The sequence below is a fragment of the Uranotaenia lowii genome, chromosome 3, assembly GCF_029784155.1.
Source record: "Uranotaenia lowii strain MFRU-FL chromosome 3, ASM2978415v1, whole genome shotgun sequence".
In the NCBI taxonomy this organism is placed as follows: Eukaryota; Metazoa; Arthropoda; class Insecta; order Diptera; family Culicidae; genus Uranotaenia; species Uranotaenia lowii.
In genome coordinates this window covers 307,078,223-307,099,217 of record NC_073693.1, presented here as the reverse complement: position 1 = coordinate 307,099,217, position 20,995 = coordinate 307,078,223, and the positions used below count along the sequence as shown (strand labels likewise).

At 40.4% G+C, this 20,995-nt stretch overlaps 1 protein-coding gene across 1 annotated transcript; it reads left to right on the top strand.

The window, feature by feature from the left end:
* The first annotated feature begins 14,199 nt into the window (after positions 1 to 14,199).
* On the top strand, positions 14,200 to 15,166 carry LOC129753700 (uncharacterized). The gene is made up of 3 exons (XM_055749546.1): positions 14,200 to 14,334; positions 14,394 to 14,684; positions 14,747 to 15,166. The coding sequence occupies exons 1-3, from the start codon at positions 14,200 to 14,202 to the stop codon at positions 15,164 to 15,166; spliced, it is 846 nt and encodes a 281-aa protein (XP_055605521.1).
* Positions 15,167 to 20,995: the final 5,829 nt, after the last annotated feature.

The window sequence follows — 20,995 nt, the reverse complement described above, 5'->3', positions numbered from 1 at the left end:
CGAATTTTACCGCGCGCTCAAAACGAGAAAAGCAAAGCGTTCTAACGTGGCACTGTCATACATGTTCAACGCACTTGGCACATGTTCTACTCACGAAATTTTACCGCGCGTTTATAACGAGAAGAGCAAGACGTCCTAACTTGGCATTGTCATACACGTATAATAAAAGAGGGATGAATGACATCCAGGTGTTAAAATCCTAAGGACCAAATAAACTTAAAAAAAAAATACACGTATAATGTACCTTGCAACGTTGCAATTCGCCGAATTTTACCGCGCGATTATAACGAGAAGATCAAAACATCCTAACGTGGCATTGTCATACACGTACAATGCACTTAGCACCGGTGCAACTCACCGAAGATTATCGCGCGATAAAAACTAGAAGAGCAAAAAACGTCGTAACGTGGCATTGTCATACGTACAATGCACTTGACACCGGTGCAACTTACCGAATTTTATCACGCGTTTAAAACGAGAAGAGAAAGGACGACCTAACGAGCAAAAAACGTTCTAACCCATTATGCAGGCGGCGAGAGAAAGAGAAAAAGAGAGAGAAAACTATTCTTCTTTGCAATCCGATAAAAGCTTCAGCAGTAATCTAGTAGCCCAATATGCTGAAATATATATAACACACACACACACACACTCACACACACACACACACACACACACACACACACACACACACACACACACACACACACACACACACACACACACACACACACACACACACACACACACACACACACACACACACACACACACACACACACACACACACACACACACACACACACACACACACACACACGCACACACACACACACACACACACACACACACACACACACACACACACACACACACACACACACACACACACACATATTCCGTTTCAATTCCGGTTTCAAATTCCGAAGAAAAGGTGTCTCTACTATCGGATTGACCATATCGCATTAGCTGTTTCTAATTGCATTCTATTTTCGATACAAGTTTTGCTATGATGCAACCTCAGACACTTTGAGCTTTTCCAGCTGTACCTCTGTTCTTTAACTTGTATCATAGGAGCTTTAGACTTGTGTACAAGCTTGGATGCAATATGGACGGTGAAATATTTCCCGAAAGAAACATTTCGCGGTGTGCTACGAAAATCAGATTGGATGAATTTTCAATCTTTAAGTGTAAAATATAAATCAAATTAAATGGCAAAATAAATATAATCCACTTATCTTGAATGAGTAACAGCATTTTCCGCTCGGCTCCCTTGGAAGTCCCATGTTCCATAACCATTTTCTACAACGCACCGGGGGCGAAGCCCAAGCCCCAATCTGCTCAATGGCTTCATAATCGAAAATGCACTCCAAATATTAAAGCAAAATATCACTTTCACAATGCAAAATACACAACAAGCACATAGCACAAATATTAGTTTTAAGCTTAATACCATGTTTCGGAACAGTATTTAAAAAAACATCACTAAAATTCATGGAAAAATTTAAAAATACGCGGACTAAATCACGGACGGAGCTTCCACTTGGCAGCAGCGTTGCCAGTCCGGTCGGAACTTTTTAAATAGATTAACACAAAACAAAATCAAAACTCTCAATATCCTATCGTGAAAAATTAATTTGAGCACTTCTTCTTATTGATTCATATCTATACATTTTGATTATTTTACCTCACAACTCAGGTGTCATTTATAGATGTCAAATTGATCTACAGGGCTTGAAAGCCCTGAAGCACCGCCTTAAAACTGTGGCGACGCAAACCATCTTACCCTCACATCATCATTTCATCACCGACATTACCATTCCATCATCATTCACCGTCATTCATCATCATCAGCTCAACACTAACACTACAAACTAGTTCCCGAACATTCCATCAGTCAGTCCAGTCGAGAACCTTCTCGAAACAAAGACACGCATGCAGTAATAACAACAGCCACGCAATTGATGCCAGCAGACAATAGCCGGCAAACCAACAATAGCAACAACAAACGATAGCACCGGCAAACAACCAATAGCGTTCTTGCGTTCGCTCACTAACACAGACACACAATCCATAGCTATAAATATCCGATCATTGTAAATAGTAGTTAGTAATAAAGTGACCATTATATAGTGACCACGTATCTTTTCTATCCCGTGAAACCGAATCCCTCTTCGGGCGGAAACCCCCACAAAACCAATATACGGCCTAATAAACGTCTTCATTCCAACAGTGCCTATAGGCATTCAGCGATCTCTGTGGGCCGATGCGAACAGTTACTCCGGGTGGTCGTCTTTATTTCTTAACACTAATAGACGATTACAGCCGGTATACGACGGTCTACTTATTACGAAGAAAATCAGACACAGCGGAAGTTATCGAAGATTTTGTTAAGCGGATGAAGACCCAGTTTGGCCGGCCGCCAAAGATATTAAGGTCAGACCAAGGTGGCGAGTACCAGGCTGCAGAATTGGTGAAATATCTGAAGAGTGAAGGTGTTCGACAACAATTCACTGCGAGTTACTCCCCACAGCAAAACGGGGTAGCAGAAAGGAAAAACCGATCGTTAATGGAGATGGCCCGCTGCATGTTGCTGGAAGCGAAAATGGATCACCGCTATTGGGGCGAAGCAGTCAACACGGCGTGTTTTTTGCAAAACATGCTACCATCCAAGGCAGTTCCCAAAACACCGTTTGAAATTTGGCATGGTGTCAAGCCGGACATGGAGATGATGCGTGTTTTTGGATCTCGAGCTTACGTTTTCGTTCCTGATGCCAAGAGGTCGAAATTGGAAACCAAGTCGGTCAAACTCACATTTGTTGGATACTCTCTTCAGCACAAGGCATGGCGATTCGTGGATGAAAGGACGAAAAAGGTTACCATCAGTCGTGATGCACGTTTTTTACAAGCTGATCCAGAAGATAACGTGAACTCAAAGGACGAAGGCAGTTGTGATGAAGGTCTGTTTTACTTACCAACGACTGTTGAACAGACTCAGGCTCCCATGCTGGAACAGGAAGAACAGCACAATGTTATTCGGCGGAATTCCAACGGAGAGAATCTGAGTGACGATTTCGAGGGTTACTCTGATACCAGCTTGTACGAGGATCCTATTTCCGACATCGAGGTGCAAACATTGCAGAAAGAGTGTTCGACTGAGGAGGAGCCAGAAAAATGTCCATTGGAAGCTGAACCTTTGAGGCGTTCGCAGCGGTCGACGAAGGGCATTCCACCTGACCGTTACGGTTGTTGCACTTTGGTACAACAGAAATCGGATGAGCCACGCACATATCAAGAAGCGGTGGCAAGTTCAGACGTCGAATTGTGGAGAAAGGCCATGCAGGAAGATCTGGAGTCCATGGACGAAAACAAAGTTTGGGAGTTAACTAAGCTGCCAGCCGGAAAGAAAACTATCGGGTGCCGCTGGATTTTCAAAAAGAAAGTGGACGAAAATGGAGCAGTTATCCGGCACAAGGCGCGCCTAGTCGCCCAAGGTTTTTCACAAAAGTATGGTGTCGATTACGATGAGGTGTTTGCGCCGGTGGTCAAGCAAGTCACTTTCCGAACACTTCTCTCTGTGGCTCATCAAAAGAAAATGTTAATTAAGCATGCTGACATCAAGACAGCTTATCTGAATGGCGACTTGGAAGAAACGGTGTACATGCGTTTGCCTCCGGGATTATCTGCGGATCCGGGGCTAGTATGTCGTTTGCGGAAAGGTTTATACGGTCTTAAACAAGCAGCCCGTATATGGAATCAAAAGCTCGACGGTGTGCTGAAGACAATGGGATTCAAGCCGTCAACCAACGATTGTTGCTTATATGTGAAGCACTTCAAGGGTAAGATTGCTTACATTGCTCTTTATGTCGATGATTTTGTGATAGCCTGTGAATGCGAAGCGGACTACAAATCTATCATCGAAGGATTGGACCGTCATTTCAACGTAATTTATCTCGGGGACATCAAATTTTTCCTGGGCATCCAAGTAAATCGCGGCGAAAACCACATTTCGCTGTGTCAGAAGGGCTACATTCAGAAACTTTTGTCAAGATTCGGTTTGGAAGACGCGAAGGGTTCCAAGATTCCCATGGATCCAGGCCACTTACAAGCAAAGGAGGAGAATGTATTGCCGAACAACAAACTGTTTGCCAGTCTGATTGGAGGGTTGCTGTACGTGGCTGTGAACACTCGTCCCGATATTGCAGCTGCGGTATCGATTTTAGGAAGGAAGACAAGTTGCCCCACCCCGTCTGACTGGAATGAAGCGAAACGAATACTTCATTACCTGAAGGAAACAATCGATCATGAACTGGTCCTTGGTATCGATTCAACGCCACTTGAAGTTTTCGTGGATGCTGATTGGGCTGGTGACAGCAAAGATCGAAAGTCTACTACTGGATATCTTTTCCGATTCTCCGGTGGTATGATTGCATTGTGTTCAAGAAAACAAGAAGTAGTTCAGAAGCAGAGTACGTTGCCATTTCGGATGCTTGCAAGGAGCTGAACTGGATTTTGCGGCTGTTAGGAGATTTCCGAGTACCCATCAAGCTACCGGTGATCGTGAACGAAGATAATCAAAGTGCCATCAAGCAACTTGAATCTGGTGCCAGCACTAAACGTTCCAAGCACGTTGACACCAGGTATCACTACGCTCGTCAACTCAAAGAAGAAGGAGTCATCAGTCCAAGTTATCTATCAACGGATGCGATGGTTGCTGACATGATGACCAAGCCGCTACAACGGGTGAAACTTGCAAGGTTCCGTGAAGCTGCCAAGATTTATCCGTCGAGGAGGAGTATTGGAAGCAAAGAAGACGACGACTCATCATAGCAGTCTGTAAACTTAGCTGTTAAATAAAATCACTTTCCATTCTTATTGTCTACAAGTCAGACGTATTTTAGCTTAAATCCGGTCTACGACACACCTCCCAATATCCCCGCCCCGGCAAGTCATTTGATTTATTTGGATAAAGCAGTCGGCATTACCGCATTGCATTTGCACTTAAAACGTGACGATAAATGGTTCGTCATCTCTACTATGCCTCTTATGGTTTAAGTTTATTACATTCTTGGAAGTCGGTATTACCTAACAAATCCAACATCGATCTATCATTACAATTCAACTGGCAATCATTTGTATGATAAATACCGTAAATTGGGGGAACATTGATCATTTTTATTATTCATTTTCGAATATCTTGGAAGGGGTTGCTTTTTTGTAACACTATTTTTTTTTTTAAATACTTACTGCCATAAGGAGTGTAAAGCATGATCGTTCATAGCAGAATATTCAAACGACATTAGGCCGGAACAAATTTTAAATCTTTCTTTTGTCACTCGAAGTCGGAACATCGGGAGGGGGGGATAGTAAAAAAAATAATGCAAAAAAACTTATAAATTGGCAAACATTGCACGAAAGCTTGTATACAATAAAATTGCATACCATATCATTGCACAAGACCTACAAATCAAGTAAATTTGGGTTTTAGGGAAATTGGGAGGGGGGGGGGGGGTGCGGCGTGACAAAAGAAGAAGCTTATATTTGTTCCGGCCTTAGTGGCTATAACTAAATGGTTGTTACAAAACCAGATTTCATGTTTCGGGGTAACTTTGATCACTTTGGTTTTAACGTATCTCAACATCTTCAAAATTATTATTTTGAGGCCAATTAGCAGAGAAGGCTTAAAACATCAATAACAGTAATTTTTTGTTTGGACTCAATTGAATTATTCAATGTATTCTTTCAAAAACAAATATACTCAAAAGTTGGACAATGTTACTGCATACATTTAGGGGCTGAAATTATAAACATTTCTCCATGGTTTTTGGTCTCAAAAACAAATGAAATTTTACCATCATGCAATTCCCTAAGTCCCCCACAGTTCCTATGTTCTTTTTTTTTAAACTTAAGGTTTTTAGCCATTTGTTATATATAGAATTTCTCATAGAAAATGTCCTTTTTTTAAATATCCAAAAATTATCATATAATGGCCATAAAAATAACACTAAAACTATACCTATACAAAGGAAAAAGTTAATGATGATTATCTGTCAAAATTTCATGTTGATCTAAGTTTCCCCGGTGTTCAAAGTTCCCCCAGTTTACGGGTAATCCGGGGTACGATTGATCTTTTTTTTCTATATTTTTCGATTATTTTTTCTGTTAAGGAGAATGTGTCAGTAAGTTTTCATATTTTTAAAACCAGTACTGGACTCCTATGAACGTAAAACATGGTTGCAGAAATTTATTAGACTTCTTTAAATTTGATTTGAAAATCGATTCTGTACCTTATTGAAATTTGATGTTTAGGGGTAACATTGATCAGTCTATATTTTGACGATTTTAACTAGTTTTCTTGATCATAAAGGATACAAAACATCTTCATAATTGTTCAGGATCGCCCCTCATGACATGGATCGATAGCATCAGATTTTCTTTACCAAATAAATAGAGGAAAATGAGGATACTTGATCCTTCGCTATGTCTCGAAACAGGAATGTCTTTTGAATACCAAATGTTCTAGAAAAATGTGCCAAATAGAACAAAACAACAATGCTGTTAACTCAGCAAATTTTAAAATTTTTATTTTTCTAATTATTGAACTTTATTTGAAAAATTCAACAAAATGTGATTTAAAGATCTTTTGTTATCACTTTAAAATGTTTCTCACATGAAGAAATTATAATTTTTAAAAAGTTTTCCAACATGTATGTTATGGGTATATTTGATATCTAGAGTTCAAAAAGATTTATTTCTCTTCTGAAAAGATATCATGAAATTACTAAAATCTGTCTAATAACTAATGTTTATATTTAATGTTAAAATGCTCGTAACTTTTATGATTTTCATGCGATCTTGATGGTGTCTTGAACAAAGTTGCTTAAAATAATATGATCTATAACTTTTGTGAAGACATTAGGCCCGTGCGAAGGACCCGTCCATGGGGGGGGGGGGGTTTCGAAATTCAAATTTAGCTAAAAATTATAACAATACCCAATTACACAATTAAGAAGGAAATTGATTTCTAACATCATTTCTTTACTCGTTATTTTTACACGAACTAAACAAATAAAAAATTTTCGTGAAGAAATGAATCAATCTCTTTAAAATAAATCACAATGAAAGTTTTAAATCAATTCTGTTTTCGGTCAGTCATTGAAATTTTTTTCAAAATGATGTTCCTTACTCTGGACTCGAAATTTGCTTCAAAATAATTTTTCAGCCGTCTAGTTTTCAAATTTGAAATATGTAAATATTTTCAAAACACAGATTTAAAAATAAATCATGATTCGAATAATGCCCAATAAATAAATGTCAGATCAGGAAAATAGGGACTTTAGGCTAACAACCTACTGCTCCCGATTCATAACTTGTTACGGAATCCGAAAGAAATGACCGATCTGGAACTTTGGCGACGACTTTTAGCATGAAAACACGGACACGAATTGGAACTTGGAATGTTTTAACCCTTGCCCAACAAGGCAAACTGGAACAACTTGCTAGAGAGGCTAGCCGCCTCAAGCTTGAAATTCTGGGACTGAGCGAAGTCCGTTGGCCTAATACTGGAGAACACAAGACACAATCCGGGCAAGTCCTGCTTTACTCTGGCATACGAGGAGAACATGCTACTCGGGAACGAGGAGTTGGTTTCCTGTTAAGCCCGCAGGCCTACGCGGCCCTCATTAGATGGGAACCGATAAACGAAAGAATAATCGTAGCCAGATTTAGAACACGGGTTAGAAACCTTACAATGGTCCAGTGTTATGCGCCAACTGACGTTGCCGATTTGCAGGAGAAAGAGCAATTTTAAGTCAACTGAACAGCGTGGTAGAGAGAATTCCGAAGGGTGACATTCAAATCCATTTGGGCGACTTCAACGCAAAGATTGGCTCCGACAATCAAGACCTTGAGCGCATCATGGGGCGCCATGGCCTAGGACAGATGAGCGAAAACGGAGAGCTGTTTGTAGAATTTTGTGGCAATAACAACATGGTGATCGGTGGATCGCTCTTCCCCCATCGACCAGCACATAAGGTCACTTGGGTATCCCGAGATGGCCGAACAGAAAATCAAATTGACCACATCTGCATCAGCCGAAAATGGAGAAGGAGTCTTCTTGATGTTCGCAACAAGCGAAGCGCAGACATTGCATCTGACCATCACCTCGTCCTTGGCGAGATACGACTGAGAGTTGCGCGTGTCCAACGGCGCGAGGAGAAAGTCGGGTGTCGATACGACGTCCGCCGGTTGGAGAATCCAGAGGTGAAAAGGGCATACGTTGAACAGCTAGAATCCCGGGCCTCGGAGCTGCCGACAGACGGAACAGTCGAAGAACAGTGGTGTGGAATCAAGAATGCCTTTATCACGACGAGCCATGGTACTCTCGGTAAAGTTTGTGGAAGAAGAAGTGAATGGATGTCGGATGAAACTTGGAGGATGGTCGATGATCGGAGAAAGGCGAAAGTCGGAATTGAGCAGGCATGTACCGGGTCAGCCAAAGCAGCCGCCCGCTTACGATATGCGGAGCTGGAAAAGGCAGTTAAACGAGCTTGTAGACGAGACAAGAGAGCCTGGACAAACTCCCTAGCCGAAGAGGGGGAAAGAGCCGCCGCCAATGGAGATATCCGATTACTTTATGACATTTCTCGCCGCCTCAGTGGTGCAAGGACTAATGCAAGAATGCCGCTGAAAGACCGAGCAGGTCAGTTATTGACCGATCGAACAGATCAGCTCAAACGATGGACTGAGCACTTCGAACAACTCTTCCGAGTCACGAATAGCGATGGTCAACAGAACCCGCAGCTTGAAGCGCCAACAGTAAGTCGCATAAATGGCGTCAACTCGGAAGCGCCCTCGCTGGCTGAAATAGAAGCGGCAATCAAAAACATGAAATCCAACAAAGCACCTGGGATCGATTGCATCCCTGCTGAAATGCTGAAAGCCGACCCTGCCCTTTCAGCACAAATGTTGCACCGTCTTTTCGCTGACATCTGGGATACTGCAACATTCCCGGCCGACTGGATGCAGGGTATCCTCGTTAAGGTCCCGAAGAAAGGAGACCTGACAGAGTGCGGTAACTGGCGAGGCATAACGTTGATCTGTACAACCCTCAAAGTACTCTGCAAAGTGATCCTGAACAGGATCCAGGAGAAAATCGACGCTACACTCCGACGGCAACAAGCTGGATTCCGATCCGGACGATCATGTGTGGACCACATCACAACGCTACGAATCATACTGGAACAAATCAACGAATTCCAGGACTCTCTTCTGCTGGTGTTCGTTGATTTCGAAAAAGCATTCGACCGACTTAATCATGAAAACATCTGGGCGGCTCTAAGGCGACGAGGGGTCCCAGAGAAACTAGTCCATCTCATCGAAGCACAATACGAGGCATTTTCGTGCAAGGTCTTGCACGATGGTGTCTTGTCCGAACCAATCCCGGTAACTGCTGGAGTGAGACAAGGATGTATCTTATCACCGCTACTTTTCCTCATCGTAATGGATGAGATTCTGACTGGATCGATCGACTGTGCACCGAACCGAGGATTGCCGTGGAATCCTTTAACAATGGAGCAACTGAACGACCTTGACCTGGCTGACGATATTGTTTTGCTCGCCCAAACACAACCGGACATGCAGAGCAAACTCGACAACCTCACCGAAAGCTCCAAGGCAGCAGGTCTCAAAGTCAATGTCGGAAAGACCAAGTCGATGGAGATCAACACAGGAAATCCCTCCAAGATCATGGTAGCTGGGCAACAAGTTGAGAAAGTGGAGTGCTTCCAGTATCTTGGTAGCCAGATAACGCCTGATGGTGGTACCAGGAAAGACATCGAAACCCGGATCAGAAAGGCCCGATTTGCGTTTGCGAGTCTCCGAAACATCTGGCGGTCACGCCAGATCTCTCTACGAACGAAAATCCGAATCTTCAACTCAAACGTCAAATCCGTATTGCTGTACGGGTGCGAAACTTGGTGCACATATGCGGTGACGACGCGAAAACTGCAAGTATTTGTAAACCGCTGCCTGCGGAACATCATCCGCGCTTGGTGGCCTGGCAACTGGATCTCGAATGAGGAACTACATCGCCGGTGTCATCAAAGGGCGCTAGAAATCGAGATTCGGGAACGAAAGTGGAGATGGATTGGGCACACGCTGCGAAAAGATGAAAACGAGATTTGCAGAGAGGCGCTTGACTGGAATCCAGAAGGTCATCGAAGAAGAGGCAGGCCCAGAAACTCGTGGCGGCGAAGCCTAGCCGCTGAAATCCGAACTGTCGACGAGAATCTTGACTGGGACCAGGTGAAGACGCTGGCTCCGGATCGTCAACAGTGGAGGTCTTTTACCACGGCCCTATGCACCGGAGGATCGGCGCGGGATCATTAAGTAAGTAAGTAGATCAGGAAAAAATTAACCATGATTGATTGTTAGGAAAATTATAATAATTGATATTTATTACTCATCTAAATTTACATTTTTTTCTTCATTTTCAACTCAAGAGTTGATGTATTTTGAATATGAAAAAAAAATTAATCGCGATTTGAAATGTGAATTTTTTAGAAGGAAACAAATTAAAGGTTTATGTTTTAAAACACTAAAAATCAGAACTGAAAAACATAGACAGACTTTTTAAAAATATTTATATAATATAAATAGCTTCGGTAAATTTATTTAAAAAATGGGGAAAAAACTGTACTATGGAATTCGGTAAACTCATTTGAAAATTGAAACAGAATATTAAGATGAAAAAAATAAGTTTAAAAAGGATGTTTTTTCAATAAATTCGTTTTACCATAATAAAACTTAACTCAATAACTCAAGGGAGAAGCATTTTGGTGCTTACATTTGAATGATTAATTTGATAGATAGGACGCTAAACCTGAACTCGAATCTTTTGTTAATTTTGAACTATCACATTTTGTTGAAAAATGTGTTAGTTTTAAGTGAAATCAATCATTGATAACTGATTAACTATTCAACCTACATTTGAGAAAAAATCTTGTTGTGATTTCTTTTACAATACTTCATTCAATTAAGGAATAAAATTTTTGAGATGATGATGATGATGATGATGATGCATGATTTTGAAAAGTAAAATTCGATAGTTTTTGAAAATTTGGAAAGATATCATTACAAGTATTTTTGATACTGCTGCATAAAGGTTGAAACACAATTGGTTCAAACTTCTTTAAAAATCGTTAAATGAGGAAAGTAAACAAATAGAACTCTTAATTTCTTAAAGTCTTGAAGAAAATTGTTGAATCATTTAATACTATTATTTCAAATTTTTTTTTTTTGTTGTTTTCAAGTTTTGTCAAAAAAAATCCAGAACTTCCTTAAAAGATTTTAACCTATTTTGAAAAGTTATTACAATAACAGCTGATCACTGATAGAAAGATTGCATATTAAGAATCAGGGCACTCAAGTTAGACAAAATTACTTTTTTAAATTCATTTACCTTGGAAAAATGTCGATTTTGTGATCTTGTGTTATATATCAAAACCTCTTTAAACCTGATGTTGAGCAAGAACAAGAAATACAAAATGTAATAAGGACTGAAATTGGTTTCTTAAAGAATATTTCATATCAACATAACATTTTTAATGACATAAACGATTTTATTAAATCAAAATTTAAGTAATAAGGTAAGGAAATTAGATTTTACATTGTTTTTTTTTGCTAATTCTGTTGATCAGTGTGCCTGTTGCATGGTTTCCAACTTTCCGATGTGTAAAATAAGTATTCAATAAATTAATTTTAAAGTTAAAATTGTTCGTTTTAAACTCTGTTCATGTTTAGTAACAATTCTTAATAAAAATCCATTCTAAGTTTAGGATTTCTGTATGTCAAGTTAAGAGTTTCAATACCAAAAGTTAATTGATTTGCAAATCAAAATTTACAATGAAAAATTAGTTTCAAATCGTGAACGTCATGAAGTGTCGTAGAATGAAATGTCTGAAGCCAAGGGTGATTAAAGACTAAATTCCGCCGGAGGCGAGCAAAATTTTTGACTTACTTGTTAACACTTATTTAAGATCAAGTTATCTGATACTACGGTGTAAATTTTACTTGGAAAAAAAACTTTCAGGGGGGGGGGGGGCTAAACCCCTAAATACCTCCCCCCCTCCCCCGTTTGCACGGCCTTGGAGACATCATGTCTCTAAACTAATTATTTCAAGAAATATTTTTAAATTACTTTTTTCCTTCAAGAATTTGATCATCAAAAATTAAACAAATAAAGTAAATAAATAAACAGATGAAATAAACAGCAGTTAGAGCAACCTCGTGGAGAACTACATTGCCACTGCTTATAATCGAAAACATTATTTGTTAACTAATTGCAGACTAAGTATGAGAATTCTCGTTCTTTCATTTCTACGAATGAGCTACTCTTAGAGACATAACTCAAAAATGATATAAAATTAATCATTAAACTCTACAAAATTGAACTTTCGGTGGCTCAAAGATACTAAATTTGTTACTTTTGGTCCAGTAAATTCTGAGATATAGAATAATTTATGATCTTAGTGATTGACTTAAAAATTAGAAAATTGCTTTATTTTGTCAAGTTACATTTCTGAACTCTGTTAGTCATTTATGAAAAAAAAATTATTTTGAACTTCTGTGCACCATCATCTCTGGTCTTTGACCTTGGATATAGCGCTTTTGATCGCTCTTGAAAAGAAACATAAAAAAAACAGAAAAAAATAGTACCCTCACGAAATCTTTTGAAAATTACTCTTTCAAAAGATTTCGTGAAATAACCGTTGAAGTTTTAGCTCCAATATAAGTAACAAAAATTTATAGATCATTTTAGTTCAAACATCAAACGTGTCGTCTTAGCAACAAATAATCAAAAGAAGGAAAGCAGAAAAATGGAAATTCCTCGCCGAGCTCTTTTTCAACTATTGAATTAACGTTCAGACATGTCTTGAAGAGCATCTTCGTCAATCATCAGCACCGACAACGAAAAATAAACAGCCGACCATTGTTCGAAATTCGTCATTCACGGCATTATTTACGTATGAAACCTTAATATGTGTTCACTGATAGCACACTTTATGTGGCTTCTTAGTAAGCTACGACATATAATTTTCAAAAGAATTTCGATGATTTTCACCACCTTTATGTTACCTCACTTTTTCACATATGCCTCATTTGGTGCTGTTTCCTGAGACACCATTATTCCACCTTTCACTGTTCCTTCAAAGTCGCAGCAATCAAAAACAAAAATCAAGCGTGTCTCATAAATTCTTTTTCTATTATAACAAACACCAAATAAACTCTAGGCTTTATAATATAATTTTCCTTTTAAACTTTTAAACAATTTGTTTAAAGCTTTGTACAGCTGGCAATGGGTTCCAAATGTCCTCCAATCACCATGCACTTCACAAAGAATTTTAAACTGCCCTCGATCCCTAAGTGCTGCTTCTTATAAAAACTATTGAAATCTGATATTCCACCCTTTCCGCGATAATTTGTGAAACACTAGATTCACTGAACACCTCTTTAGGTTTATAAATTTAGATGTTTCGGAAGTTTTTTTTCCAACTTCCACATGAAAATTAATAGTTTTGAAAATTTTCCACGAACGCGACGGAAAAAATGCGTGCGCTCCGAACCAGTCAAAGCCTGCTTCTCAGATGTTTCAAGATTTTGAAATTACATTTTTACTTACATTTAAAATTTTCAATTTCCAAGTTTTTCCAAATTTGAAACTCAACTTACAGGTTTTCAAACGTTCAAACGAGACATTTTAACTTTAGATTCAGTTATTGATGATTATGTGGAAATATTTCATGTGGATCAAAGTTAACCTGGTGATCAATTTTACCCCGGTTTATGGTACCGTCTTTTTGATAAGTCATTTATGGACAGCATTTATCAGCATGCTTCTCGTACATTTTACTGTTTGTTTATGGCAATATTCTCAATCTAATTTCGTGGGTTTGTTGTTACTGCTTCGGTCGCTGATTTTTTGTAGTGGTACAAAAAATCAAAAGAAATATACTTTAAATCTTCCAATAGAGATTTTTGCTATTTTTCGAAACCCAATAAGTACCCATGATGAAACTCGTCCTTCCGAATTGATCTTAAGAAACGTTAAAACGTTAAAATATACATATATGTGAGTCGAAAATAAAAAGAAATTTTTTCACTTTACTTCGCAGATTCCTCTACTCGGCATTGGAACCCTACATGGTGATGGTCTTCGAGGACCTGTGCCCTCATGGTTACGCTATGAAATCCGAGGCCGCCACTCTGCCGGAAGCTAAAATTGTCCTCCAAAAGCTGGCTCGTTTTCATGCGGCATCGAAGGCACTAGCCGATACTGTAAGTAGAAATAACTAATTCAATCTAACTCTTCAATCTATCTAACCTCTATTCCTCAGATTCCCGTCATAAAAACGATGGCAAACGGCCTGGGGACCACGGACCTTGGAAAGTTCATCGAAATTTGGCTGAAACATTTCGATATGATTGGGCAACTTTGTCAACAGTGGCCTGGCTTTGAACAGTACACCGAAAAATTGGAAAAGCTGAAGCATCCCATTTTCGAACAGCTCAAGGTGGTCTACACGCCTGATCCAACGTCTTCGTGGAATGTTTTGAATCACGGGGATCTACATTACAAAAACATGATGTTCAAAATAAACGAAGGTGTTACCGAGGACATCATGTTGGTAGGAGAAATTTACATTTGTTTGGTTAGAAATTGTTTTTAATACTTTTATTTAAATTCCAGCTCGACTTCCAGATTAGCGTTTGGGCAACACCTGCCATCGACCTGCTGTATTCGTTGTATAACACTGTTGGGGCCGAAACTCGACACACACATCGAGAGGAGCTAATAAGCTACTATTACGAGCAATTTGCCGAAGCGTTGAAAAAATTCGGATATTCAAAGAAGATTCCGACGTTGGTGGATTTGCGGGTTGAGCTCATCAAGGCTGGACACTTGGAAACCCTCGTATCATTGGTATTCCTCCCGTACATGGTCCTAACGCCGGAACAGTTGATACCTCAACCTAAAAGTGGCGATCCGGAAGAGGGCGTCGAGATGGATTTCGAAAACGTTGTCGGGTGCTATTCGTATCCGGCCGTTCAAACGTTGTTGAAACAGTACCTGCCAATGTTGAATCACAAGGGTCTGTTGGATTTGTGATAACGGTTTTAGTCCTAAGTTAATAAAAACGAGTCAAATTCATTATTATATATTGATACATTAAAAACAAAATTGTTTTGATCCTCACTTTTTATCTGACGGTTTCCACATCAAATAAACTAATAAAACTCGCATGACTATCAGCCGATTTAATATTCACAATCAACTGTAGCATTATAGTGACCTATCAGGAAATTCATTCCTTCGATCCATACATCCATCGTTTTTACGGACACCGTCCGTCGAGGTTTTGAACGTCTCGACTGTCTCATGTTCCGGAGACTCGCAAACGCAAATCGGGCTTTTTTATCCTGCTTCCGATGTCTTTCTTGGTAGCACCAACAGACGTTTTCTGACTTCCAAGATACTGGAAGCACTCCACTTTCTCAACTTGTTGCCAAGCTACAACAAAATTGGAAAGATTTTCTGTGTTGATTTCCATCATCTTGGTCTTTCTGACATTGATTTTAAGACTTGCTGCCTTGGAGCTTTCGGTAAGGTCGTCGAGTTTAGACTGCATAATGGGTGATACGGTCAAAATTTGATCAAGGGAAAACGCGTGTAGATCGGTGAAATCGTTTATTTAAAAAATCAAATTAAATTTCTTTTTCAAGTTTTGTTAGTATAAATTCAAGGAAAATATTCTGTTAGGCTTTCGCTTTTCCAAATCCGAATTGCCGGGCCTTACGCTTAACCCCTGCCATCAGATTTTGTACAGCCACCTTTTCCACCCTCTTCGCCGCAGAAAGCCAGTTTGCCTTGAACTGCTGCCCGTCCTTAGCAGTTTTTTTGGTCTTCTTTAGGTTCCGCTTGACAATAGCCCAATATTTCTCAATTAGGCGGAGCTCTGGCGTGTTGGGAGGGTTCTTGTCCTTGGAAACCACCTACACGTTGTTGGCAGCGTACCACTCCATGGACTTTTTACCGTAATGTCAAGATGCGAAATCCGGCCAAAACAGTACGGAACAACCGTGTTTCTTCAGGAAAGGCAGCAGACGTTTATTCAAACACTCTTTCACGTAAATTTCTTGGTTGACAGAAGCTATGAAAATGCTGCTTTTCAAGCCACAGGTACAGATGGCTTGCCAAACCAGATATTTCTTCGCGAACTTTGACAGTTTCATTTGCTTGAAAATAACTGCTACCTCTCCCCTTCCTTTTGCCGTATAAAAGTCCTGTCCCGGAAGCTGCTTGTAGTCGGCTTTGACGTAGGTTTCGTCGTCCATTACCACGCAGTCAAACTTCGTCAGCATCGTCGTGTACAGCCTCCGGGATCGCGCTTTGGCCGTCGTATTTTGTTTACCATCGTGATTTGGAGTCACTACCTTCTTGTAAGTCGATAGTCCGGCTCGTTTTTTGGCTCGATGCACGGTTGTAGACGATACACCCAGCTTATTTGCGGCATCTCGGAGAGAGGGGTTAGGGTTTCGCTTGAAACTACCGGCAACTCTCTTTGTCGTCTCAGCGGCTTCCGGTTTTCGATTTCCCCCCGATCCAGACTTCCTGGCTGTCGACAAACGTTCCCCAAACATTTAATTACATTTGTAACGGTTGATTTGGCAACTTTTAGCGATTTTGCCAGCTTTGCGTGCGAGTAGCTCGGATTTTCGCGATGCGCGAGCAAAATTTTGATACACTGCTTTCTTCCTTGGACGGCATTTTGACAACTGAAGAGTGAATTCCAAAATCAAAATAGGAGCAACATTCTACACACACACCTTCAAAATGAGGGGTGTTCAGGTTTTTTAAATGCAAAATTGAAAGAAATACGTCAAGTTTATGTTGACCAAATCTTGATTGTATCACCCTTTACCAAAGTGACCTTATCCCAAGGTGTCCCATGAAACACAGCTATTCTGCAGGACCGGACGGTATACCAGCCACTTTTTTGAAGCGCTGCATATCACATATGCTAACACCTATAAAACGAATCTTCCAAGCATCGCTCAACACGTCTACGTTCCCCTCTATATGGAAAGAAGCCTACATGTTTCCGGTCTTCAAAAAAGGCGACAGGAGGAATGTCAACAACTACCGCGGTATTTCTGCCTTATGCGCTATTGCCAAGTTATTTGAGCTGGTTGTTTTAGACCCTATCTTCTCGTACTGCAAACCATATTTTTCTAATGATCAACATGGCTTTATGCCTAAGCGCTCTACGACCACAAACCTGCTGGCGTTTACGTCTAAGGTGCAAGACAGTTTTGCTTCAGGATTCCAAACAGACGTCATCTACACCGACCTGTCAGCCGCTTTCGACAAAGTGAACCATGAAATTGCTATCGCCAAACTCGATCGTATTGGTTTTTGTGGGTCTCTACTGGAATGGTTTCGCAGCTACCTGGTAGGTCGGAAACTTACTGTCCAAACGGGAGAATCCTTCTCCAACCAGTTTTTCGCCACCTCTGGAGTGCCTCAAGGGAGCCATTTAGGACCAATACTGTTCTTGATTTATTTCAACGACGTGCTGTTACTCCTCGATGGACCAAAATTAGCTTACGCAGACGACCTGAAGTTGTTTCATCCCATCTCCGGCCCTGACGATGCCAAGTTCCTGCAGGACCAGTTCAACCTCTTCGCCTCCTGGTGCGATGTCAATTGTTTGCCTTTTGAATCGTAGTAAATGCGCAGCAATTTCTTTTTCCCGTAAGCGGCTTCCATCAAATGCAGCGTATTTTCTCGGCGGCGAGGCTATTGCTCGAGTTGAGCACGTGAAAGATCTTGGTGTCATTCTTGACAGACGGATGGATTTCAAGATTCACACCAATTACATCGTCGATAAAGCTTCTAGAAGCCTAGGTCTATTGTTTCGCATGGCGAAAGACTTCAAAGATATTTACTGCTTGAAGAGTCTTTATTGCAGTTTGGTTCGTTCGATCCTCGAATACGCCTCTACTATCTGGTGCCCTTATTACCAAAACGGCTCTGAGCGTATTGAGGCTATCCAACGGCGCTTTATGAGATTCGCCCTTCGTCACCTGAGCTGGCAAGACCCGTTCCGACTTCCCAGCTACGAGAGCCGCTGTCGTTTAATCGACATCGACACGCTGCAAGCCCGCAGGACCGCCGCACGAGCCTCTGTCGTGGCTGATTTGCTTACATCCAGAACTGATTGCCCCGCACTGTTGGAAGGTCTTCAACTCAACATACGACCACGTGGTTTGAGAAATCGTGATTTCCAGCTCTACGTCCCTCTTCGTTTGAATAATTATGGGGCTAACACAGCACTTATAGGTGTAATCAAGACATTCAACCGCTACTCCGAATATTTTGATTTTGACGTTTCAAGGGATGCATTCCGAAGAAAAATCCTTAAAGCTTTAAGTTTTGTGTAGACCATTGTATTTGTAGTGTCTTTAATTTTAATTTTTAATTTTATCATTAGGATCAATATGTGATCTGTTGATGTACAATAAATGAAACAATAAATGAAGCGCCCAAAGTCTTGATTATCGAAGAAAACCTTTGCATTGCGGTCGACAAAGTAGATTTGAATGCCACCCTTCGGAATTTTCTTAACCACGCTGTTGAATTAATAGTAAAACTTCTCTTTCTCCTGCAAATTACCTACTCCTCGTTCTCGAGTAGCGTGTTTCTCCTCGAGGTCAAAGTAAAGCAGTACCTGCCCGGACTGTGTAATGACTTCACTCAGTCAAAAAACCTCTAGCTTGAGGTGGCTAGCTTCTCTAGCAAGTAGTTCCATCCGATTGCCATCAATCAGGGATTGAAAAATAATTATCTAACTGCATTTTACCATTTTACTTGTTGGCTTTAAACCCGGCCATAAGATTCTGCACAACCTGTGAATCAACCTTTTTTTGCACGTAAACCCATACTTTTTTCAGTTCCTCGACTGTCTTCACTACCTTAGGTCGTTTAAGAAGGTGCTGCTTCATAATCGCCCAGTACTTCCGATGGGACGGAGCTCAGGAGTGTTGGGAGGGTTTAACATTTTCGGCCAGAATTCGGCCAGAAGATTATTGGGACGTTGTGGGCTTTCAGGAGAGGAAGCAGCCGCTTCTAGAGGCACTCTTTCATGTACACCTGTCTGTTCATCGTGTCCTGGGTCACTTTTTTTATATATATTTATATGATCATTGGGATTTTAAAATCTATGGGGTCTTTCATCCCACGATTCCGTGTCCTGGGTCACAGAAGGTGTACTCCGCTTCCCGCACGTTCAGATGGCTTGCCTAACCAGGAATTTCTTCGCAAATTTGAACATCTTCTGAGTGCGGACATGCTCCGGGACGCTGAACTTATCCTTGACCGTGAAAAAAATGTTGCCGGGGATCTGTTTGAAGTCGGCCTTCACATTTGTTTCGTTGTCCATGATGCAGCATTTAACTTTCGTCAGCATGTTGAGGTCCCAGCAAACATTTTTGTAGGTATATTTCTCAACAAACTTTGCTATACGTTCCATATACATTATAAAATCATCTTATATAACTCGAAAAAACAGCATTTACGTACTAAAGTGGAGGCAATATACATACATATTTTTAACTTCTGGCTTAAGCGATAAGAGTTGTAAAAATTGGACGATATACAACACCTTTTACCGTACATCCTGACAGTATGCGAGAGAGCGCAAGTTTTGCTCTCAATGCATGCAAACCGTTGCCAGCGACAATATTTGCTGCTTCTCTCATTGGCCAGTTTATCCAAATGGATCCTCCGATTTTTAGAAATCTGGTTGCACTGCTTATCGCAAAGAGAACAACAAGGTTGTTTTCTCATTTGAATCCCGCACGCGGGAGACAAATTTGCAAACATGGCGGACTTTTGTCATATACGAGTTGGTAGACTTTAACTAACCATTTTTACGATCATTTACTGGGTTTGGTAGGAATTACGATTCGCAGTTGAGCTGACATTTCTTATGCGATGTTATGTTTGCTGGGGTACAACTTCCTGGCACGGGTTTTGGTGGACTTCCCAAGCAACCAAAAGTCTCTTTAAAAAGGTCGAACACAGCTTAATCAGCATAATCAATGTGCTGAAGTTCCTTTTATTCAGCCCAAAATTTAAGTTCTTATTGAAACTTTGAAGTTCCATTACAGTTTTGAACAGCCTTCTATTCAGCCCACAAGTGAACGTTTAATCAGCAAAAACAAAAAAAAATAATTCTCCTCTCTTCTCTTATTTTGGTCATCACCAGCCCATGTTGTGCTGCCGGTTTCTCGGCATCCATCTTTATTCCTCCCATCCCCTCCCTCAATTGATCATACTTAATTGCTTTGTTTTTGTTACATGCCGGCACGCACGCCAGTTCTGCTTCACAATTATTTCATTTGCTTACTCAAGCAATCAAACGACCTAATGGAAAAAATTAGTCCTGGTACCAGATTTGAACCCCATCCTCCGAGATGATAGCCGAACACGCTGCCACGACGCCACGCCTAGATGTTGCCTTACCGACAGCTAAAATTCGAAGTGGTTATAAGCTTCCTTGAATCCCGCAAGGGCAACCAGCGGCCAACAGCAAAGACGCATGTTGACTATTACTAAGAAACATTACGAAACGGCGTATAAATCAATCATCCGTTAAAATAATATCCGTTTAAAAAATTTAAATTCCATGTTTATAACTGTTAAGCATAAAATTATACAAATTCTTGATTTTATCTTGATATTTTATCAATGAATTGCTTCAACTCACTTTCAATGTGTTATAAATTCGTGGTAAGTAAATACAGTTGGACGAAATTTTATAAAGTCAAAGTATTTACTCTTTTCAAAAACAATCATTTGCGAGTTAGCTTTAAGTTGTTCTGAGTTGAAGTTTCAAAATAAATTATACATTTCAACAATTTCCAAGCTCCAAAA

Bases quoted from the DNA above. Each gene is read 5' to 3' on its own strand.
- LOC129753700 (XM_055749546.1), top strand. From the start codon at position 14,200: ATGGTGATGGTCTTCGAGGACCTGTGCCCTCATGGTTACGCTATGAAA. The intron at 14,335-14,393 runs GTAAGTAGAAAT...TCTATTCCTCAG, and splicing joins CGAAGGCACTAGCCGATACT to ATTCCCGTCATAAAAACGAT. The intron at 14,685-14,746 runs GTAGGAGAAATT...TTTAAATTCCAG, and splicing joins TTACCGAGGACATCATGTTG to CTCGACTTCCAGATTAGCGT.